This window comes from Mustela nivalis, assembly GCF_964662115.1.
Source record: "Mustela nivalis genome assembly, chromosome: 9".
In the NCBI taxonomy this organism is placed as follows: Eukaryota; Metazoa; Chordata; class Mammalia; order Carnivora; family Mustelidae; genus Mustela; species Mustela nivalis.
Window position 1 is genome coordinate 43,612,857 of NC_139028.1, and position 24,892 is coordinate 43,637,748.

The 24,892-nt window shown below is 40.2% G+C and overlaps 1 protein-coding gene across 2 annotated transcripts in view; it reads left to right on the top strand.

The window, feature by feature from the left end:
* Window positions 1-24,892, top strand: part of MTMR2 (myotubularin related protein 2) — a 123,559-nt gene that overhangs the window by 97,275 nt on the left and 1,392 nt on the right. For both annotated transcript variants that reach the window (XM_082682647.1, XM_082682648.1), the window contains 5 exons: window positions 9,955-10,140; window positions 12,592-12,798; window positions 18,507-18,599; window positions 21,963-22,076; window positions 24,020-24,196. In XM_082682647.1, the coding sequence (XP_082538773.1) occupies window positions 9,955-10,140; window positions 12,592-12,798; window positions 18,507-18,599; window positions 21,963-22,076; window positions 24,020-24,196 (777 nt within the window). The remainder of the gene's footprint in view (window positions 1-9,954; window positions 10,141-12,591; window positions 12,799-18,506; window positions 18,600-21,962; window positions 22,077-24,019; window positions 24,197-24,892) is intronic.

Below are 24,892 nucleotides of genomic sequence, written 5' to 3' on the forward strand. Positions count from 1 at the left end.
ATAAATATCTTTTGTTGGCATCTTTATTTCCTTAAAAGAGTACCCTAGATATACAGTGACTGTACTGAAATTTAAAATATGTGTTTTTAAGAGTTTTGTTACGTATGGTCAATATTCTTCAGGAAAGTTCATTCAATTTGCCAGCCTGGTGTCTGTCCCTCTGGTTTTATTGAGATATAATTGATGTAAAACATTTCACAAGTTTAAGGTGTACAATATGATTTTATATGTGTATGTATTATGAAATGATCACTGCAATAAGTTTAGTTAACATCCATTACCTCATATAATTACAAATTTTTTTTCCCTTGTGCTGAGAATTTGTAAGATCTGTTTCCTTAGTAACTTTCAAATATGCAGCATAGTATGGCTAACCATAATCTTCAGAACTTATCTTTTAAGTGGAAGTTTGCACCTTTTGACCACCTTTACCCAATCTCCACATCCGCCCCCCCCCCTTAATTTGCAAAAGTGTATATCCTTGTTTGTAACCTGAACTCTCAGGACGTTTTTAATAACTTAATCAATATGAATATGACAAATCCTCTTGCAGTCATGATACATGTCAAGAATTAAAATGATTTCTCTTTCAGCTATTGGTTGAGCTCTTTCTATAAAGAAACACTTTCTTTTAACTATATTTTGATTAACCAGCAATTTAGATCCATTTTCCCAGGAATGAGCTTATTTCCTGTCATCCCAGGAAGGTGACTAATTTTTTAAAGTACCATTATAAGTGTGTGTATTTAAACATATTCAACATTTTTTAATCCATTGCAGATAATATTTTTTTAAAGTTAAAATTTCTCATCTTTGATCAGAGAGAGGCTTTTCAAGTTATTTCCTGATTTTTTTTTACATAACTCTAGTTAATGTTCGCTATCTGGTGTAGGGAGATATACTAGACTTGTCAGGAAGTCTTGCACATTGCCTAGCCCCAGACTCGAAACAGCTATTTCTCCAAGAACTTATCATTCCTGTTACTACCAAATGGTGTTGCAAACCATCATCTGGGGTGCTGAGGATATTTGTTCCTGGATTGGTACTGTTTCAGTGTCTTTCCAGTGAAAATAGGATTGGGGAATATTTATGTACTTTTAAAGATAAAGTACCTCGGGAGTTCATAGTGGTGCTTTCAATGTAAATTCAGTGTTAAATAGTTTTTACATAACTTCTTCTAAATTACATATATATCTTCTTATCTCCACACTAGCAATCCCAGTTCTCAAAGACTCTGGGAATGATAAGTATGTTCCATAATTATTTGTGTGGTTTCTCCCACCAGTCTCAGAATAACAATATTAATACCCCCATCATCAGTACTTACTGGAAAGTTAATTTTTTTTTCATTTGCTCTCCCCATTCTCCCCCATTTTTAAAATACATTGTATTATATTGACATTGTAAGCACAAACGACCTTAACACATTCTCCCTTTTGAACATGTATTCTCCCATTCACCTCTGACTTCCACAAGTAGCTATTTATTTTGTACTCACAATTCGTATGTCAATGATTTCTAGACATTATTCTGATTCTTCTTATTGTCTGATGTTGTTCTCCTCTGAATATTTCAGCAGGGACTCATGGGAACAATATTCTGTGTTTGCTTGCTAATAGGAGCTTCTTGTTTGAAAGTTAGTTTGGCTAGACATAAAACCCTTAGCTTACGTGTGATTTTTCTGAGTTTCTTAAATACAGTGCTTATTTTCTTTTGGCATAAAAGCTTCAAAGGCTAGTGATAAACTAAATTTCTTTACCTTCTAAGTTACTCTTTTTACTTGGATATTCGGAGGACTTTTTTCCTTTGAAGTACAGTTATTGCCAGAATATGTCTTCATGATGTGTGTTCTGGGTCTGTATTCTTAGGTATGCATGTGTGCTGTTTCAATATGTAATTTCCAATAAAAAAAAATTCATGCAGTTTTCTTTAATCACAGTTCTTAGCATTCTGTTTCCTTGTTCTGACTTGTTCTTCAGGACTCCCCTGTTGGCTCTTCTTTGCCTTTTTTCATCATTTGTCGCTTTCTCCTGACTCCTTCTTATGTCTTTCTAATTTCATTTTGGCTTTAAATATTTTTCTTTTCTCTATTCTTTTAACTTGATATCGGCTATATTATTTATTCTTATGTTTCTTCTTCTTTAGTCTTCCTGATTTTTTTTCCTTTTATTTCTAATTTCTCCCCAAGTTCTTTCACTTCATTTCTGAGTTTTCTAATTCCAATTTATTTTGTTTTTCATGCCTGCTATTATTTTTTAATGTCTTTAGCTTGCTTGGAAAGAGATTTCAGTGTTGAGAGGCCTTTTCAGTGGATACGTTATGAATGCTGGTCATTATCTTTTTAGGGTAGTGCGTATGGGACTTAGCCTTGATCCTTTTCTGTTACTCATTTTTACATGAAATTAGTAATCTTCTGAATCTTCAGGATCGTTGGTTCAGTTAGAAGCCATGGCTCAGAAGTTAGGTGTACCCAGAAGTGAGAAGAGCTAATTTCACTGAGCTGCCTCTTTTATTGTTTGCATGTAGCATTAAAAAATATGAAGTCTTGGGGCACCTGGGTGGCTCAGTAGGTTAAGCCGCTGCCTTCGGCTCAGGTATGATCTCAGGGTCCTGGGATCGAGTCCCACATCCAGCTCTCTGCTCAGCAGGGAGCCTGCTTCCTCCTCTCTCTCTCTCTGCCTGCCTCTCTGCCTACTTGTGATCCCTCTCTCTGTCAAATAAATAAATAAAATCTTAAAAAAAAAAATGAAGTCTTACTTTCTGGAATTTCCTGGCTCTGTCCTCTCTCTCCCATCTAATACCTTCTCCCCATCCCTTATCTGAAACTTCTTTTTCTTTGTCTTCTCTGGACCATCTCTTCACCTCTGTTGACTCTGTCCTGCTCAATTTTGATGATGTAATAGCAGAAGCGATCCCTGACTGGTCCGTTAGGAGAGTTCAGGAAGGTTAGACTGCTTCAGCACTTTTAGATCTACTGTAGATCTCTTAGATTCATGGGCTGTTAGAATGGACAGAATCCTTCCTGGTTTCAGCCACACTTCTTAAATTTACCTGTTGGACTTCCTGTAGTTCCAGAAGATGAAGGCCAACATGGAAAGCAGAATAAAAAGTATAAGGCTCTCTTGTGCTTCTCCATTTCTCCTGTCCTTTTATACCCATTACTTCCTCTGCTTCTTCCCACGCATTTACTGAGGACATTCAGATCTTGTGGCTGTGGGTGGTTTTGAGGTTTCACAGAATACTTTGTCCCCATTTCTGTTTTAAATGATTTATTTGTTTTTGGTTTTACTGTCTAGTTGCTCAATTTTCTTTAAATGTCAGTTTTTAAAAAATCTAATACACATGCCAAAAAATACACTCTTTTTAAGTGTATATTTCAGCAGTTTTAGTATGCTCACAAAGTTGTACAGCTGCCTGATTACAGAGCATTTTCTTTCTGCTTGTTTTTGTGACTGGTCCTGTGTAGTTTCCACTGCCATCTTTCTAGAATTTGTTGCAACCAATTTGAATTAAAAGTGTCTCTTACCCCTGACTTGTTCAGTTCCCATGTTCCAGGAATAATCCTTGTTAATAGGTACCCATTGAAACACTGTTAACTTTGTACCTATGCCAGTCTTGAATCCAAACTATTTCCCAAACTGTCAGTGTCAGAAACAGACGTTCTGTTTTTTGGTGGTTTGTTGTTGGTTAGGAGTTAGTGGGTTTTGTAGTTTTCAGTGGTGCGAGTCATATGAATACTTAATTTTTCTGTAGATACAATGACTATCCTAGTGTTTTTCTAAGTTTTTCCCCATTATTTCTCTAAGAAGCTTGATTTTATGCATGATAGGTAGGAGATAGGAGAATATTTTATTAAGAAAAAGAAAAAAAAAAGGAAAGGAGTGGGGCCAAGATGGCAGAGGAGTGGCATACTGAAATGACATCAGGTCCCAGGAGTTCAACTTCCCAGGAGTTAGATAGTTATCAAACCATTCTGAACACCTACAAATTCAACAGGAGATATTAGAGAAAAAGAGCATCAATTCTAGGAACAGAAAAAGACCACTTTCTGGAAGGTAGGACGTGCGGAGAAGTGAGTCTGAAGCAACGGGAAGATAGACTGCGGGGGGAGGGGCCGGCTCTTTGAAAGTGGTGGAGCAGCAGAGCACAAAATCAGAACTTTTAGAAGTCTGCTCCACTGAGGGACATCACTTCAGAGGCTAAGCAGGGGTGGAGACCTCACAGGGAAAATGTGGTCTCAGGTCCTGTGGGGTCACAGAAAGACCAGGGGTGTCTGAGCATGGCAAAGCTTCCCGGTATCAGAGCAGGGAAGCCAGCTACAGAGATGGAGCCAAGGAGTGAGCTTTCAGAATGGGGTTACCTTAAACTGTGATCCAAGGCACAGTCGGACCACTGCTCTTTGAGGCGGGACCCCCCACAAATGGCAGGTCTGGAGAGAACCCCTCTTTCCTCCTCCAGGAGGAGTGGCACAGGAACGCGTGGCAGGAATCTGCTCAGTTTGGAGACTCCACAAACAGGCCTGTGCACCAGAGATAGAAATGGTCAGTCGCAAGCAGGGTGAGCCTGGAATGTGACCAGAGACCAGGGAGATGGGAGGGATTGTCTGCTTTTCCCTGAGGGTGTACGGAGGAGTGGGGCACCACACTCTTGGCTTCTCTGGGCCGGAGATTGGGAGGCCACCATTTTTTTTTTTTTTAGAGATTTTATTTATTTATTTGTCAGAGAGAGAGAATGAGAGAGCGAGCACAGGCAGACAGAGTGGAAGGCAGAGGCAGAGGGAGAAGCAAGCTCCCTGCGGAGCAAGGAGCCCGATGTGGGACTCGATCCCAGGACGCTGGGATCATGACCTGAGCCAAAGGCAGCTGCTTAACCAACTAAGCCACCCAGGCATCCCGGGAGGCCACCATTTTTATTCCCATCCTCCAGAACTCATATGGAAAGCATTCAGGGAACAAAAGCTACCAAGAGCGAGCCCGAGCAGATTATCTAGCCTCGCCCCTGGCAAGGGCAGGGCAGTGGAGTTCCGCCTCAGGCAAAGACATGCGGTACTCACTGCAACAGGCCCCTCCCCTAGAAGATCAGCAAGAGCATCCAGCCAGGACCAGGGGGTTGGAAAACAATTTACTATGGTAATGGACATTAAAAGAAAGCTAGGGTGGAGATCCTTATATCAGATAAATTAGATTTTAAGCCAAAGAATATAATAAAGATGAGAAAGAACACTATATCATATTTAAAGGGTCTGTCCAACAAGAAGATCTAACAATTTTAAATATCTATGCCCCTAACATGGGAGCAGCCAACTATATAAATCAATTAATAATGAAATCAAAGAAACACATAGATAATAATACAATAACAGTAAGGGACTTTAATCTCCCCCCCTGAAATGGACAGATCATCCAAGCAAAAGATCAACAAGGAAATAAAGGCCTTAAATGACACACTGGACCAGATGGACATCACAGATATATTCAGAACATTCCATCCCAAAGGAACAGAACACACATTCTTCTCTAGTGCACATGGGACATTCTCCAGAATAGAGCACATCCTGGGTCACAAATCAGGTCTCAACCAGTACCAAAAGATTGGGATCATTCGCTGCATATTTTCAGACCACAATGCTCTGAAGCTAGAGCTCAGTCACAAGAGGAAAGATGGAAAGAACTCAAATACATGAAGGCTAAAGAGCATCCTACTAAAGAATGAATGGGTCAACCAGGAAATTAAAGAAGAATACAAAAAATTCATAGAAACATATGAAAATGAAAAAACAACTGTTCAAAATCTGTGGGACACAGCAAAGGTGGGCCTGAGAGGAAAGTATATAGCAATACAAGCCTTTCTCAAGAAACAAGAAAGGTCTTAAGTATACAACCTAACCCTACACCATACACCTAAAGGAGCTAGAGAAAGAACAGCAAAGAAAGCCTAAACCCAGCAGGAGAAGCGAAATAATAAAGATCAGAGCAGAAATGATATAGAAACCAAAAGAACAGTAGAACAGGTCGATGAAACTAGGAGCTGTTTTACTGAAATAATTGATAAAATTGATAAACCCCTGGCCAGACATATCAAAAAGAAAAGAGAAGGGATCCAAATAAATAAAATCATGAATGAAAGAGGAGAGATCACAACCAACACCAAAGAAATACAAACAATTATAAGAACATATTATGAGCAGCTCTATGCCAGCAAATTTGACAATCTGGAAGAAATGGATACATTCCTAGAGACATATAAACTACCGAAACTGAACAGGAAGAAACAGAAAATCTGAACAGACCCATAACCAGTAAGGAGATTGAAACAGTCATCAAAAATCTCCTAAGAAACAAGAGCCCAAGACCAGAGAGCTCCTGAAGGGAATTGTACCAAATCTTTAAAGAAGAATTAATACCTATTCCCCTGAAACTGTTTCAAGAAATAGAAATGGAGGGGAAAATTCCAAACTCATTTTATGCCAGCATTACCTTGATCCCCAAATCAAAGACCCCATCAAAAAGGAGAACTACAGACCAATATCCTTGATGAACACAGATGCAAAAATTCTCATCAAAATACTAGCCAGTAGGATCCAACAGTACTTTAAAAGGATTATTCATCATGACCAAGTGGGATTTATTCCTGGGCTGCAAGTTTGGTTCAACATCCGCAAATCAATCAGTGTGATACAACACATTAATAAAAGAAAGAACATGAACCATATGATACTCTCTGTAGATGCTGAAAAAGCATTTGACAAAGTACAGCATCCTTTCTTGATCAAAACTCTTCAAAGTGTAGGGATAGAGGGTACATACCTCAATATCCTCAAAGTCATGTATGAAGCACCCACAGCGAATATCATTCTCAATGGAGAAAAACTGAGAGCTTTTCTGCTAAGATTGGGAACATGGCAGGGATGTCCACTATCACCACTGCTACTTAACATAGTACTAGAAGTCCTAGCCTCAGCAATCAGACAACAAAAAGAAATAAAAGGCATCTGAATTGGCAAAGAAGAAGGCAAACTCTCACTCTTTGCAGATGATATGATGCCGTATGTGGAAAACCCAAAAGACTCCACTCTAAAACTGCTAGAACTCATATAGGAATTCAGTAAAGTGTAAAGATATAAAATCAAAGCCCAGAAATTAGTTGCATTTTTATATACCAACAGCAAGACAGAAGACAGAGAAATTAAAGAGTCAATCCCATTTGCAGTTGCACCCCAAACCATAAGATACCTAGGAATAAACCTAACCAAAGAGGCAAAGAATCTGTACTCAGAAAACTATAAAGTACTCATGAAAGAAATTGAGGAGGATGCAAAAAATGGAAAAACATTCCATGCTCATGGATTGGGAAAATAAATATTGTGAAAATGTCTAAGCTACCTATAGTAATCTTCACATTTAATGCAACCCCTATCAAAATACCATCAATTTTTTTTCAATGAAATGGAACAAATAATTCTAAAAGTTCTATGGAACCAGGAGAGACCCCAAATAGCAAGGAATGTTGAAAAAGAAAGCCAAAGTTGGTGGAATCGCAATTCCAGACTTTAAGCTCTGTTATTACAAAGCTGTCATCATCAAGACAGTATGCACAAAAACAGACACATAGATCAATGGAACAGAATAGAGAGCCCAGAAATAGACCCTCAACTGTACGGTTAACTAATCTTTGACAAAGTAAGAAAACAATGTCCAATGGAAAAAAGACAGTCTTTTCAACAAATGGTGTTGGAAAAATTGGACAGCCACATGCAGAAAAATAAAACTGGACCATTTCCTTATACCACATACAAAAATAGACTCAAAATTGATGAAAAACCTCAATGTGAGACAGGAATCCATCAAAATCCTTGAGGAGAACACAGGCAGCAACCTCTTCAACCTCAGCCACAGCAACTTCTTCCTAGAAACATTGCTAGAGGCAAGGGAAGCAAGGGCAAAAATGAACTATTGGGACTTCATCAAGATCAAAAGCTTTTGCACAGCAAAGGAAACAGTCAACAAAACCAAAAAACAGCTGACAGAATGGGAGAGATATTTGCAAATGGCATATCAGATTAAGGGCTAGTATCCAAAATCTATAAAGAGCTTATCAAAATCACACCCAAAGAACAAAGAATCCAATCAAGAAGTGGGCAGAAGACATGAACAGACATTTCTGCAAAGAAGATGTCCGGATGGCCAACAGACACAGAAAAAGTGCTCCACATCACTCGGCATCAGGGAAGTACAAATCAATATCACAATGAGATACCACCTCACACTAGTCAGAATGGCTACAATTAACCAGTCAGGAGACAACAGAAGTTGGTGAGGATGCAGAGAAAGGGGAACCCTTCTACACTGTTAGTGGGAATGCAAGCTGGTGAGCCACTCTGTCAAACAGTATGGAGGTTCCTCAAAAAGTGGAAAATAGAGCTACCCTATGACCCAGCAATCGCACTACTGGGTATTTACTGTAAAGATACAAATGTAGTGATCCAAAGGGGCACATGCACCTGAATGTTTGTGGTAGCAACATCCACAATAGCCAAACTATGGAAAGAACCTCGATGTCCATCAACAGATGAATGGATAAAGAAGAAGTGATATATACACACACACACACACATATATGTGTGTGTGTGTGTGTGTGTGCGTGTGTATAATGGAATACTATGCAGCCATCAAAAGAAATGAAATTTTGCCATTTGGAAGGACATGGTTGGAACTAGTGGGTATTATGCTGAGTGAAATAAGCCAATCAGAGAAAGATAATTATCACTTGAAGTCCCTGATATGAGGAACTTGAGAGGCAGGGTTTGGGGTTTGGGGGTTAGGGAAGGAAAAAAATGAAACAACTTTGGATCAGGAGGGAGACAAACCATAAGAGATTCTTAATCTCACAAAACAAACGAGGGTTGCTGTGGGGAGGGAGTGTATAGAGAGGGTGGTTGGATTGTGGACATTGGGAATGGTATGTGACATGGTACGTGCTATGAATTGTGTAAGCCTGACAATTCACAGACCTGCCAAATAATACATTATATGTTAATAAAAATAATTAATAAAAACAGTTTTAGCACCTCAAAATAAATAAATAAATGAGTTCTTTTCAGCCACAGCGTATTTTGAACACAAAATATTTCTCATCCTGTTTTGTGGGTGTAGATTTAAGTATTTGAGGATAGAGATACTAATATAGTATGGTATTCTATGCTTTTATACCTGTTCTGTCTTTTTATTTGGAAATAATTATGTGGTTGAAATAGAGGCAAGTCACTAGGATTGCAAGGCATCTTGCAAATATTCCGATTAAAATGAGGTGATGAGGACGGGAGGTGAAGAATCATGGACCAGAATGAAACCAACTAGATGTTTTCTTTGCACACAGAGCCAGTGAGTTCAGCCTTCTCTAATAAATTATGTTTGGGTAGAACTGGAAATATTGGTGGGAAAAGTTTAGTGCTTTAACATGTTGAAGGACCTTCGTATATGGTATCACATTTAAATTTTATAACAGCCACATAAGAAAGTCAGAGTAAGAGCGTATTTTCCCATTTTATAAAGAAAAATGTGTAGAGAGAGTGGCTGTGTTATGAGGTCCTGACCTGTTGACATTTTCCCACGGAGTTTTCCTATTCATCAGTAATATGTATCACTGGGGTGCCAGGGTGGCACAGTCGGTTAAGCATCTGACTTCAGCTCAGGTCATCATCCCTGGTTCCTGGGATCGAGCCCCGCGTCAGGCTCCGTGCTTAGCATGGTGTCTGCTTCTCCCTCTCCCTCTGTCCCTGCCGTTCCCCCACCTCTGCTTGTGCTCTCTGTCACTCTTTCTCTCAAATAAATAAAATCTTTAAAAAAAAAATGCATCTGTCATGCTATTGGATATTTTGTGGCACCTGTTCACATGTTTACGTACAGTGGGTGTACCTTCATTTATGATTTCCTGTGGTGTTTGCTTTTTTCCCAGGCGAAGGGTGGAGGTTATGAGAGTGAAGATGCCTATCAAAATGCAGAACTAGTTTTTCTGGATATCCACAATATTCATGTTATGAGAGAATCTTTACGAAAACTTAAGGAGATTGTGTACCCTAACATTGAGGAGACTCACTGGCTGTCTAACTTGGAATCCACTCACTGGCTTGAACATATTAAGGTTCGGTATTTGTTATTATTCCCTTATATTATTACAGAGTATCAGACAAGGGGTTTCTCTGCCCCTCTCTTTCCACACTCTTCTTACAATTGAACTGTAAGATGAAGGTATCTTTCTATACAATGAACAATGGATAACTCTTTGAAAATTGTAAGTACTTCTAAGCTGTGTTGCTTGAATGAATTAGTTTCCTGTACTGCGCATTTGGTTCTCTTGTGGTCTTCTCTCCGCCTCCCTGCCCCGCCCTGGCTGAATTCTTCTCATCCTTCAGACCCCAGTTCTGACTTCTTCTCTTCCATTTTCTCTGCACTTTCACTTTGCTTTCTCCTTCCAGCTCATCAAGTACGACCTTACACTTCATTTAATGGTCTCGTGTCAGTCAGTGTATATTCCTAATTCATGGAAACCTGGGCTGGATAAGTTGTTAATGTTTTTGGACCCCTCAGGAGCTAGGGCAGCACCATGTGTGTGAGGGAGGTGAAGTGGTTGAATGAGGGTATGAGGCTAAATGATGTGGAGTCTACCCCGTGAACGCTAGTGTGCCTCGCCTGTCACTGTCGTGTTTGGAGCAGCAGATGTAATTGCACTTTGTACAGTTACATACTTTTCTCAGACGTGGTCTGAATCCCAGTAACACCACGTCCCAAGATGGAGACTCTAGCTGTACACACGTTCATACTGTGAAATAACGAGTAAGGAGCAGACACGTGCTCACATTAGAATCTCTCAAATTTGGACAGAACTGAAGAGAAGGCCAATTTGATCTTACTGAGAATTATAGATTAATTTTATTCTTTCTCTTCCAGATGCTTAGAAGCTTGAATGTAGCAGAGTGCACACTCTCCTCAGGCAGGGAGCATGTTCCCGGGGGGCCCATCTGTTGCAGCGCGTGAAGTGTAAATAGAAAACAGGGACACTTGATTTGAAGCGAACATAAATTGCAATGTCGGCATCTGTAAATGGCAGGGCGTTCTCCCTGAGCATATAACAGCCTCTCCAGAAAGCTCACTCTGGCAACAAACAGGTCCCCTTAGAGGCAGAGGAGATCCGGCTGTGCCTGGCCTGCCTTCTCCACCTGTAGTCCTCACAGCAGCACCTTCTTCAGAGCTCTGCTCAAATACCAGTTTCTCAGAAAGGCCTTTCCCCACCATACCTTACAAATAACGGCTCCACTGGCAGGGTGCTCTCACTTCCTGCCCTCCGGCACAGTCTGTGTTTTCTTATTTACATGTATCTGGCTGGCCTCACCTGAGTAGAATGTACTAGCCCTTTCTTTGTTTGGTTCACTGCTCTGTCTCTAGCACCTGGAGCAGAACCTGCCACATGGGAAGGGGCTCCAAAATGTTTATTTTATAGGGGAAGGAAGGTGGGATGGTGACCATGGTCTTAGCTTTCCAGCTGTTCTAATACTTTGGGTCAGTGAATCATAAGTCTCAAAACCCACTGAATTTACAAGTGGAAGACATTTATAAAGTAGTAAGCTAGGAGTAGTGACGATGGGGCCCAGACACTTAAAAAATGGCTCACAGGTGACTCTGATACAGAGTCAGGATTGACATTGCTTCAGAGTACCCCATTTCCAGAATATGCCTATAGTTACAATTAAAAGGAGGTCATCATGAGATTGTCCAACCCTAGTAAATCTACTTTCTTTCATTCTGATCCATGTTTGTGGACCCACACTGTTCTCCTAGTATGGATCGTCTAGCCGTTGCAGAGAAGACGAGAACTGTATCATTCATTTTAAAGAATATTGTGCTTTTGTGCTGCTTATTTGGCTATCTCTAATTCTGTTTAGTTTTGACTCAACTTCAGCTTCAGAAAAGTTAATTATTTTGCAGTGTCTGCATATTTTAAAAAGAATCTGAAATTATTTTAAATTATTTTAAATACCAGTTGACATTGTAATATGAATTTTTCATTCATATTAATACAGAAAAATGGCTTCAAGTTTTATACTGGGCTTGCTGTAAGCTATGTGACATATAATAAATAAATGCTCTAGAAGCTATGGGGTAAGAGATCCAATTTTACTGCTTTACTCTTTATTCTGTTTTGGTTAGGTAGGGATTGTGTAAGTAACATGTATGACTTCACTTGGCATATTTTTTTATTTAAATAGATGATGTTGGAATATTTGAAGATTCTTAGAAACAGATCTCTTTAAAACCGAATCCTTTTCTCTCACTCATACTTTTGATTTGTACAGAACCAGAACGTACTCTTCGTTTGGCTCTTTCATTGTGTGGATTAATAGGAGCCTGCATTTATGAGGTTTTTTTTGTGATAAAGGCAAAAATCTTCTGCCACTTATAAGAATTCTTTTTAGGAAGGGGCTTTTTTCCTCCATGTGTTATTGAGACAGTTGTCCGTAATAAAACTGTATTTGTTACTTTTGAAGAAGGAAGCACTTAATTTTTAAAAAATTTCACTGAAAACTCTATCTTGCAGCTCATTCTCGCAGGCGCTCTTCGGATCGCTGACAAAGTAGAGTCCGGGAAGACGTCTGTGGTGGTGCACTGCAGCGACGGCTGGGACCGCACGGCCCAGCTGACTTCCCTGGCCATGCTCATGCTGGATGGCTACTATCGAAGCATCCGAGGCTTCGAGGTCCTTGTGGAGAAAGAGTGGCTGAGCTTTGGACATCGATTTCAGCTTGTGAGTCTAGAGCCTTGACTCGCAGCGTCATCATGCATCCTACATGAGGCGTGTGAAGACAAAACCTTTTATTCACTAGATACTCACTGAAAACCACTCCTTCATACTAAAGGGGTAAACTTCTAGAGAGAATGTTCTTGTTAGTTGTGGAAAGCCTTAGGATAGCCTCTTGCGGGTGTGCAGTCTGACCAGGGCTGTCGGGACACCTGTGGCTCGGTCTCTTCTGTGATCCCTGCTGGGGGAGACATTAGATACCATTCCTTCATCTGTGCGCCTATCTCTGCCTTCAGGCATGGTTGCAGAATTACAGGCCACTTCTGATCTCGATGTAAAAGGAGCCAAGGATGGCTTAATTATTATTCTTAATTTAAGAATACTTCCAAGTAGCAGTGCTCACGCAGGAACAGGGTTTAAAAAAAAAACAGGCTGGGACCAAAAGAAATATTAGAGAAAAAAACCAAAAATTTCCCTCAGAGTGGGAAATAAAACCGCTTTTTGATTATCCTCCTAAAGCATTAACACTGTAATGCGTATACACATGGAGAGTGCTGCAGTTGGTTTTATGGGAATGACACATGTTCCTGCCCTCTCTTTGCCTCAGAATTTATTTTGATGTTGTCGTTCATCTCAAATCTGAGTTGATAGGACCTCAGTGTCCAGGCATTCAGTGTTGAATGTCTTCTGTGGTGTTCCCATGAAATGATTGTATAGTTTCTGCATTAACACCTCCAGAAATCAGCAGCCGGGCTCTTCCTCAGGCTATCCAGTCTCACTTCAGAAAATCTACCTACCAGAAAGTTCTTTCTCATAGTAAACCAAAATTTACTTCCCATTTCCCCTTTGAAAACAAGAACAGATATGACTACTTAACCAAATGAGATAGCCCTTCAAATATTTAGAAGTAGGTGTGTACCCCTGGCCTGCCTAACTTCAGCTCTTCTGGCTAAACATTAATTTTCTTCATTGTTTTCCTATCTCAGTCCCCTCTTCACTCCAGTTGTCCTCTGGACTTTGGTCATGTCTTTCATCAAGTGTGGTACACAGAACTAATCATGGTTCCCAAAATAGAGGAATGGGTTTATTATGTCCCTTTCAAAGGGTATTCAGCTTTCAATTTTGCTTTGTTGCTACATCATACTTTGGAGTCATGCACCTTTTAATTAAATAAACATTCATGTAGTTTTTAGCTGTGTTTCTGCTAAAAACTAAATTTGCAATCAGAAAACTTGAGAACAGTAAGCGTGTAGGCCTTGTTTTTCATGTATTATTCATCTGTGTTAGTTGTAATCACCGATTTTAAAGAGTGAAGAGTAGGAATATTTTCCCCAAAAGGAGGAACAGGGTGAGCAAAAGTCTAGATGACATTGAGCTTGCAGGAGTAGAGTTGAGGGAAGGGTGGGGTTAGAGAATCATGGAGGGGGAGACTTAGATTGTCAGAGGCGTTGGAGCCACTGAGAGTGTGCGAGGCTCCTGGCAGCACATTCCTAGAGTAGCTGAAAGACTTTCTGAAAGCTGTTTACCCAGATGCAGTCTCGAATGTTAACCTGTACCAGCAGTGTTTACAAATACAGATGACCCTTGCACAATGCACAGTGTAGGAGAGAGGGGTGCAGTCAAAACTCCACACGTAACTGTTGACTCCTCCCCGGAACCTAACTCCCTGTAGCCTGTGGTTGATGGAAGCTTTCCCAATAAGATAAACGATTAACACCTATTTTGTATGTTGTGTGTATGATATACTATATTCTTATAATAAAGGAAGCTGACAAAAGGAAATGTTACTAAGAAAATCATAAGGAAGAGAAAATACTTTTACAGTTCTGTAAAAATAAATCCACATTTAAGTGAACTCACTTGGCCCATTCGTGCTGTTTAAGAGTTCAAGAGTTAACTTGAAAGAAGCAGACAAATTTAAAGGTAGTCTGCTTTTTGAACTTGAACTGTTAAATAAAACTGGGCTTTTGGAGGATCTTTCCTGATGGCTCACATTTTTCAGTTCTCTCTAAAATATACTTACGATGAAAAAACACATTACTAAAACGCTCTTACTTCAAAAAATGGAGTTTTAGTCATCCAGAGCTGCACGTGTTTATATCAGTGTGATCAAAATAGTAAACATTTAAGACCATTGGAAATTGCTGTGGATTCCTAGATTGCTAACTCTGGTTCCCTACTCCGTGCCCCCTCCCCGTACCCCCAGTTTATCTGAAAGCAGAATTTGGCAATTAAAGGACAGCTGGTCAAGAGGGTACATTCACCTGTTTAATGAAAGGGCAGTGAGTCTCAAACTTTTCATTGTCAGGATCTCTTTCCATTCTTAACAATTATTGGTGACCCCAAAGAACTTCGTTTATATGATTTATATCTACCATATTCGAAATTAAATTTTTATTTGTATTTTTTTATTTTTTAATTTTTTAAAAGATTTTATTTATTTATTTATTTGACAGGCAGAGATCACAGTAGACAGAGAGGCAGGCAGAGAGAGAGAGAGAGAGGGAAGCAGGCTCCCTGCTGAGCAGAGAACCCGATGCGGGACTCGATCCCAGGACCCTGAGATCATGACCTGAGCCGAAGGCAACGGCTTAACCCACTGAGCCACCCAGGCGCCCCAGAAATTAAATTTTCAAAAAGGTTTATTTATTTATTTATTTGACAGAGATCACAAGTAGGCAGAGAGGCAGGCAGAGAGAGAGAGAGAGAGGGAAGCAGGCTCCCCACTGAGCAGAGCCCGATTCGGGGCTCTATCCCAGGACCCTGGGATCACGACCCGAGCTGAAGGCAGAGGCTTAACCCACTGAGCCATCCAGGCACCCCTAGAAATTGAATTTTTAAAAATGTGTAAATATTAATGAAATAATAAATCTTACTCTGGGTTGCTGTTAATGTCATACCACAATCTGGGTGGCTTGTAAAATTTCAATAGACATTTATTTCTCACAGTTTTGAAGGCTGGAAATCCAAGGTCAGGGTGTCAGCGTAGTCATGTTCTGTGGAAGGCCGTAGATTGTGGGTTGTAGCTTGTCAACCTCTCTGTCCTTATGTGGTGAAGAGAACCAAGGAGCTCTGTGGTGTCTTTATTTTTATTTATATTTATTTATTTATTAATTTTTTTTTTTTTTTTTAAGATTTTATTTATTTGACAGAGAGGTTGAGAGAGAGAGATCACAAGTAGGCAGAGAGGCAGGCAGAGAGAGAGGGAGAAGCAGACTCCCTGTGAAGCAGAGAGCCAGACTTGGGGCTCTATCCCAAGAGCCTGGGATCATGACCGGAGCCGAAGGCAGAGGCTTTAACCCACTGAGCCACCCAGGTGCCCCTTTATTTTTATTTTTTTTAAAGATTTTATTCATTTGTTTGACAGGCAGAGATCACAAGTAGGCAGAGAGGCAGACAGAGACAGAGAGAGAGGAGGAAGCAGGCTCTCTGCTGAACAGAGAGCCGGATGCGGACCTGGATCTCAGGACCGTGAGACCATGACCTGAGCTGGAGGCAGAGGCTTAACCTACTGAGCCACCCAGGCACCCTCTGTAGGGTCTTTTGATGAGAGCACTAATCCCCTCTGCTGGACTTCTACCCTCTTGACTAGCAGCTCCCAGACGATGACTCCTGCCATTACATCTGACATTAGGATTTCAATGTGAATTTTTTTGGCGGGGGAGGGGGGGACACAAACATTCAGGACCTAGTACTACTGTATATTAGCCTAAAGAGCATTTTAAAGAAAACAAGTTGTATTTTCCAGAACAACAATGATAAAAAGGTTAGTGTGAAGGGTGGCATTGTTTTACAGTTTTTGCAAATTCCTTTCATGTCTGGCTTATTAGAAGACAGCCAAATTTCACAACTACTCTATTGCAATGTGTGCTCTTCCTTGACGTAAATGAGGAAAATCTGACCACACACAGATATGCAGGTTGAAATCAGAGTGTTTTGATAGCATTTTCAGGGAATTGTGGATATTCTTTCATAGTGTGCCTAAATTTAACAAATGCTGATTTCATCGAGGTTTCTTGTAATGTGAAATCCAAAACTAGATCAATGAGGTTTTCACTGTCCTTTCTATTAAATTTCATTGGTCTGTCTTGAGCTTTGAATAGAGCTTTTACCCATGTGTGATTCTGTAACATCAGGTGTTGGTTATTTGGAAAATACTGGCTTCCTGACTTACACAGCTCTTCGAGTATTAATGCATTTCCTTACAGACTATCATCTCATTTGTGAGCATCACCAGTGATTTTATCAGAAACGTCTATTACCAAGCTTATTTTGACAGGTAGTTTCCCAAAAATCTAATGTGCACTCAAAGCTTGAAAGCTTGAATTTTATCAGTTTTCCTTGAAATGACACATTTGCTTTGTACATTAAAAAAAAAAAAAAAAAGTCTGCAAGACTTTCAAGTCTTAATAACTGTAGTTTATATATATCAGTTCTTTCAAGTCAAAATGATGTTGCATGAAAACGTGGTGTTTTGTACCATCAGCTAAGGTTTGCAGCTGCAGAACATTATATGTATTTCCCATTTTGTTATACAGGCTGTCCTTAAGGGGAGAAGACTTAGCAGGATTAATTTTTACTGCTTCATCAAGGAAACTGGCTCTCCCCACCCTTTCATTTGACTGCGAGTGTGTGGCAAGGCAGGGTCTGACACTACTTGTGCAGCTGGATTCCAGTGATTTGCTTGAGTTTTCCTAAGGAACCCAGAGTTTTATCCTTCGTCACTTTTGCACTCTCAGCGTAAATGTTAGTGCATTGAAAAAGGCAAATAACGTTTTAGTATTATTATGAAAATAGTTTTGACATCACAGACCCCTCTCCCTCCCCCACCGCTACCCCCCAGCCCCACCCCCTGGCCCCTGGTAATCTGTGGACCAGACTTAGAATCACTGTTTTGGAGTGTGGAGGGTTCTTTACAATCATCTGGGGCAAAGGTCCTTAGAAGAGAAAAAAACTGAGAAAGGAGGTGAGTACATGCTTGGAAGGTAGATGTCAAGCATTCTTTACAGGTTTTCAAGAGTTTGTGCTGATGTGATTATTCTTGATAAAGACAGATGAGATAAGATATGACAGGGCCCCCCTGCACACCCTGGCCACATTGTTAAAGGAGACGGGTGCTTCCTGAGGCTGTTGGACAAGTATTTGTTAATATTTAGGGAATATTAAATTTCTGGGACAAAAAATCTGGGGTTCTGAGGTCTGACTGCTCCTGTCTTCCATTATCAACCTCTTAAGATCTGGGTTCCTCTTGTTAAAGTTGTAATTTCCTATTACAAGCATTCATGTCAGTAAATAATATGGCAGTTTGTACATCAAAATGATAACAGAGCCTTCTGCTTGGTAAGACTATGAGTGATTTCTGTTTTCCTTGCTGTGCTCTTTTATTTAATTAATTTCTTAAAGAGTTTGTTTATTTTTGAGAGAGAAAGAATGAGTGGGCGAGAGAGTGGGGCAGAGGGAGAAGCAGGCTCCCCACTGAGCATGGACCCTGATGCGAGCGAGGCTCGAGCCCAGGACCCTGGGATCATGACATGAGCCGAAGGCAGAGGCTTTAATCCATTGAGCCACCCAGGTGCCCCCCTGTGCTCTTTTAAAAAGACTTTTGAACTTTAAAAAATACTGGAAGATATTACTTTAATTGGAAAATAAATTTATTTCCATGAAAAAGAAAAGTTCCACAAAGCTCATACAGATTTTCACTCTTTTTGCTCCAGAGACTTGGCCATGGAGATAAGAACCATGCAGATGCAGACAGATCACCTGTTTTCCTTCAGTTTATTGACTGTGTCTGGCAAATGACAAGACAGGTAACTTATCTGGGATAGTCATTCTTACATCTTTCTTTTAAGCCATCCAGAGTTGGGAGGTGTGGTCAGTGATTATCCTACATTGCATGTAAAATGGAAATTCTGGGAAGATTTCTTGGTAATAGAACTATTACTTACTACATTATGAACTAAATTAAAGGACATTATTTGGAGATCGTATTAAACACTTGACAATTTGATCCATTAGCATTTCAACCAGTGGCATTAATAATAACCCGAGAGGTTTCCTCCTTTGTTTTGGACAAGTAGTTAACTGTAATATATTTACCCGGAAGGTCATCTATACATTGCTAGAGAAGGTAGAGGTGAAGAAATGAAGCAAGTTCACTGGAGCAAAATAAAATTCTGTTTTAAGGAATGGAAAAATACATTTATGTGGGAATAATGAGTAGGTAGATATGTAATAGATTCAGTTCTTTTTGTTCTTAGGCATAGATAGATTGCTTTTTAGACCTTCTATTAACTTTCTAACAAACTGGTTTGAAATATTAATGGTAATGGATTTAGTCTTTTGGAATGATATTGGGGGAGATTGAAAAACACCTACTTTGCTATGGGATCACTTCACTAGTGAGGCGAGAGGTTGGTGTCTTAAACATATTGAACTCAAGAAAAATCATCCCAGAGCTTGGCTACAGGTCACTGCTATGTCAGCTAATTATTTGCCCAAGGGTTTATTAGACCTCAGACAACTGGGAGTCCGGTTTGTTGTTAGTGAGTCCGCCACATGAATATAAAATAGGGCAGTTGCTGTCTCTGCTTCGCTTTAGGATTACATTTTAGCTTCAAGAAAACACTATTATTTCATTAAAAGAAAACAAATGGTGATCTTTAGATGAAATACACCAATTATATAAGCATTTCCCCCAATGGCATATCGGTCTAGGTGGATTATTTTGAAAGCTGCTGGGTTAAATGCATTGTTGTAGTAGGTATGATGATGGAATGATGAGGCTGGAATTTAAAATATACCTGCTAATGTGTACCACACTTAGAGTTTTGCTCTATAAAAGGCTCTTGGTGTGTTGGGAGAAGGGGAGAAACTTAACTGTAGAGTTTAATGGTGTTTACTACTTTTGGACGAGGTTTGAATTTTTTCTTTGGAATTGCCCTTGAGTTTGTAATGGGAGCTCTGCAAATCCTTGCCAGTCCTTTTTTGGGTGTTTGACCAAAAACAAGAAGAGCCACTATTGACTATTACCATATTTGATTTCTAAATAACATTTGACTCTTGGCGAAAATTAAATATGCCCTTTGAAAAGGCTCAAAAAGCGGTTTGAAGCCATGTCACCATTGATGGCTGGGCACTGCTTTCCCAAGGGAATTCCCCTAAAGGGGCAACCTGTGCGGATATATGAGTTGATATGTTTGTTAGAAACAAGATCCAATTTGCCAGTTGTTTGCATAGAAGAGTACGCAGTAAGTACCTGCCTCGCTAAATTACTACACGCTGTAGACCTAGAAGCAGCTTCACTCCAATTCTGAGCTTAAGTTACTGCATAGAAAATCAGTTTCAGGGGCGCCTGGGTGGCTCAGTGGGTTAAAGCCTCTGCCTTAGGCTCGGGTCATGATCCCAGGGTCCTGGGATCGAGCCCCATGTCGGGCTTTCTGCTCAGCGGGGAGCCTGCTTCCCTTCCTCTCTCTGTCTGCCTCTTTGTCTACTTGTAATCTCTGTCTGTCAAATAAATTCTAAAAAAAAAAATCAGTTTCATCTTACATTTCTCTGATGGAACTGAAAGTACGTCATATAGTGATGTGTCTTTATCTTAGACATCCAGTTCTGTTTTCCTGTATGATATTCTGGAACATAGAACCTGTTAGGCATGTTTATGGGCCATCACTCTTTTTGTAAATAATTGAACTTTTGTGCAGAGCCTTAAGTAAGCACACTTGTGAACGTGACACCGGTTATGTGGCGATTAGCCAGCTTCTCCCTGTCCCCCCACCCTTGGCCCCAGCCCCTCACTCCTGGGTCAGGAAGCAGTTAGTGAAGGGCCCTTCCAATTCGAAAGCCGTCAGGAGGAGACAGTATTCCTCCTCTGCTCTCAGAAGTTCCTGCTCCGCTGCCTTCGTTTTGGGGTGGGGATCTGCCCCCCATTGCAGCTCTCCTCTTCTCATGACTGAGCATGTGCTTTTGTTGAAAAGATGAGAAACCGATCACAGGCCGTCGCTCCTTCGGATGGCTGTGTAATGAGTCAGAATGCATTCACAGTTGGCTAATAAGGCTGTGAAGGGTGTGTAACGGTACAGGGGATGGATTTTATTTGTAAATGAGTGACTGTGATTTGACCAGGTTTCTTACAGGCTTTTTGTTGACATGTGCTCCGATCACCTGGTTCAGCTTCACAGCCACAGAAATGATCATTCAAGGCAGGCTAGTTAGCCGTTCGAGAAATTTGCTGTTACCTGCTTCTAAATTTAGGAAATGTGGAGACAAAGACAGTTTCATTCTTATCCCTTGGGCATGCAGTTGAGGCTGTTTTCTTGCACTACTAGGTAGAGATCATTCTAAGACAGACTTGGAACCAATATCTGTTCCCCAAATCTGTAGTCCAGATATTCGTAGACTTTGTTTTCCACAGTCCTGCAGTTGGTACAGTTTTCATGGACACTGATAAAAATTTTTGAAATATTAGCTGGATAAGGGTGGATTATATGAACTCTTTCCCCTCCTGGGATCTGTCCTCCATCCTTGATAAGTTCACCCCCACCCCAGATTTGTTGTTTAGGTAATATTAAGATACCTGGTCAAGCTCTTGTCCTAGGTTAAAGAGGAAGGGCATTTTCTTTTTGTTAGAAAGAGGCTGCTGAACTGCTGATCCCAGGTTTGACTAGGCTGGCTTTTAAATGATCTGCACATCTGCCTTGGATCTTTATTTTTGTGCATTGCTGACATTATCTGGAGACAGTGATATTTTTTGTGTAATCCCTGAAGCAAAAACTATGTTGCTGAAAATTTAAAGAAAATCTTACTATGCTGTTTATGGTCATTTTTGGCAAAGAAAGGCCAAGAGTTGTCAGAATTGCCAAAGTCAAAATCCATCCCTCTTCAAGGTTAGGATTAACAAATACAGGGAGATATGGAAACACCAAGGTCACACCATTCAAACTCCTGCTGCACAAGAAAAGGATTTCTCATGGGGAGAAATCTCAGAAAAGTGGTAGAGTGATTTTTGAACAGAGAATGAAGAAGGTAATGCCACAATGGCTTAGAAAAACATAGTTTTGAACATTGTTTAACCTAATTTTAAGAAGCATTACAAAGAATCTCCCCATATATTGGGATAAATATGCTTGAAAAAATGTCCTAATAATTTTGTGTTTGTGGTATTCAATTTGCAGTTTCCTACAGCATTTGAATTCAATGAATATTTTCTCATTACCATTTTGGACCATCTATATAGCTGTTTATTTGGAACATTCCTCTGTAACAGTGAACTTCAGAGAGGAAAAGAGGTAAAATATGAGCCATGACCCTCCCCCCCTTCTACTCCCAATATATGTGATGTTCCCTGCGACAGTTTTCAACCTAACAGTCCTCTTGGGTGATTTCTTTGGTCATGTTTTATTCCTATGTATATGATGTATACGATGGCTTCTTTCCATATATCTGAGCCTGATCGGTTTTCAGGTACCTCTGTTGCGAGGCTGAAGGTACCAGCTAGCTGTCAGGTGCAGGTGCGTTTACAGCTGAAAAGTAGTGTCTGCTAAAGAGAACTGAAGTCTGTGTACTCTCAGGAGCACCAGTCCTTGCGGGATGGAAATCCTTCAGAGCAGGTGCAGAAACATCTAATTAGCAAGAAAAACACACATGAATGAAGAGATCCCCAGATATATGGTGCATACGTATGAGCCATTTTAGGTTTTTTTTTTTTAATTGTAAAATAATACCATAAAACAACTGAACACTGAAGAGATACTGTGTAGAAAGAAATAACCCCCCGTGTAATTCCACGATTATGACACTAATCTCTGCTTCCCCAGGGAGATCACTGGTAAGTGGTTGGTATTTAGAAGAAACCGTATAAGGATGACATTTCAAGTTTTACTTCTGACCTTGAAATACATGCCTCCTATGTATGAAATTCCAAATCCTCTTGATTGGGTGTCTCCCCTGCATCAGTTTTAATTCCAAAAATGTGGTTGCCAACCGGTTTATTCATGCTCTTCTATAAAGCATCATGGCAAGGAGTGCTTGCTCTGGGGCCAGGCTGCCTGGGATGCAATCTTGGATCTATCCCTTGTCTTGTAACCTTGTGCAAATTCATTTCTGCTTTAGTAAATGGGGAAAAATAGTACTAGTGTGTGGTTCAATAAAATAAACTACAGAACACCATAGTAACTGCCATGTAGCAGACTGTACGTTCTTTGAAAGCAGGTATTAAAAATTTTTTCTTAAAGATTATTTATTTGAGAGGAAGCACATGAGAGGGGGAGCAGCAGAAAGGAGAGGAGAAAGCAGGCTCCCCGCTGAGCATGGAGCCCTACCACATGGGACTTCATCCCAGGATCCCGAGATCATGACCTGAGTTGAAGGCAGACGCTAAACCAACTGAGCCACGCAGGTGCCCCAGGAAATTTTGAAAAAACCGTCTCTTCAGTGGCCAGCCTGCAGTTAGCATACCCATACAGAAGAGGTGCATTAAGAACTTACCGGATGTTAGATAACTAAAACCACCTAAGTTCCAAAGATAATTTTTTCCTCATCTTTTGAGAGGCTTGAATAGGATTTAACTATATCTTGATTTTAAGAAGATAATATTTTTTTGCTGAGCTGTAATTTGCAGTCCATAAAAGTGTATAATTTAGTAGTTTTCAATTATCTAGAGTTGTACAACTGTCACCACTGCTGACTTTAAACATTGAGAAGTAACCGTGTCCCTGTTTGCAGTTTCTCCCTGGTCTCCTCCCCTGGTCCCTTGGCCATCACTACTCTCTGGATTTGCCCCTTCTGGATACATCCTATAAATGGAATCATTCAAGATGAGACCTTTGTGTCTGGCTTCTTTCACTTAGTGTGTTTTCAAAGTTCAATTTGTAGTATGCATCACTACTTTATTTCTTTTCATGGTGAAATATTACTCCATTATATAAATAGACTACATTTTATCCATTTTATCAGTTGATGGACTTTTGGGTTGTTTCTTCCTTTTGCTCTTATGAGTAATGCCCCTTTGAACATCTGTGTACAAGTTTTGTGTGCATATGTTTCTCTTTTGGTATATATACCTGAGTGGAATTGCTAGTATGAGAACTCGTTTAAATTTTTAATGAATTAATTGCAGTGTTTTCTAGTACTCTCTGATTTGAATGAAAAGTAGGGCTGTCACTGAAGTGTCCATGTCCTCTCCCTCCCAAGAGATATTCAATAATCGAAAATACCTGTTTCCTTCTTACAGAATCTTTCTAAGAGGACTGTGTCACTGTGGTCTTACATAAATAGCCAGCTGGAAGACTTCACTAATCCTCTCTACGGGAGCTACTCCAATCATGTCCTTTACCCGGTAGCCAGCATGCGCCACCTAGAGCTCTGGGTGGGCTATTACGTCAGGTGGAATCCCCGGATGAAACCGCAGGTGAGTGCTCTCCGGCAGACAGCGAGAGGTTTCATCCAGGCAGTTCTATCGTTTAGGTTCATTACCTATAAAGCAACTAGAAAAATTAGGTATATTTAAAACTTTTCCTTTTTTCCTGTTAATATTTATAATTGTATAGTAGAAAAAGCACTACATGGGGGTCATCAATGAACTGCGTTCATGCCTTGTCTTTGCTTGAATGGTCCTAGATGAAGCACTTTTCTTCCCTTCTCGGGAAAATGAGTGTGGGGGATTGGATGACTTCTGCAAGTCATTTTAATAGGTTTGAGGAAATAGCTTGAAGAAAATTAAAAGTCTGACCAATTCTGGTCCATTCTGAAATATGTTATAGAATATATTCTACTTAGAACTGTTTAAAAGACTAAAAATCTGCAGCTAAGTGACAGGAAATTTGTTGAGTTTTGGCTTTTACTTATTGTCTTGTTACTTGGTTGTTTTTAAAGTAACAGCTGCAGGATATACCCGTGGAAGTACTCGGGAACCCTGGGAAAGTCACTGGAAGAGTGGGGCTGTCAGTAGAGTCCAGTTAATTCTCACTGATGTGCTGGAAAGGTTGGCCTGGTCCCCAGAGCCAAGAAAATGCCCATGACAGCACTTAGGGAAAGAACTATATACCAGCACGATTGGACTTTGGGTTTGTTTACGTCTGCCTCATTGAGTGACATTATGGTATTT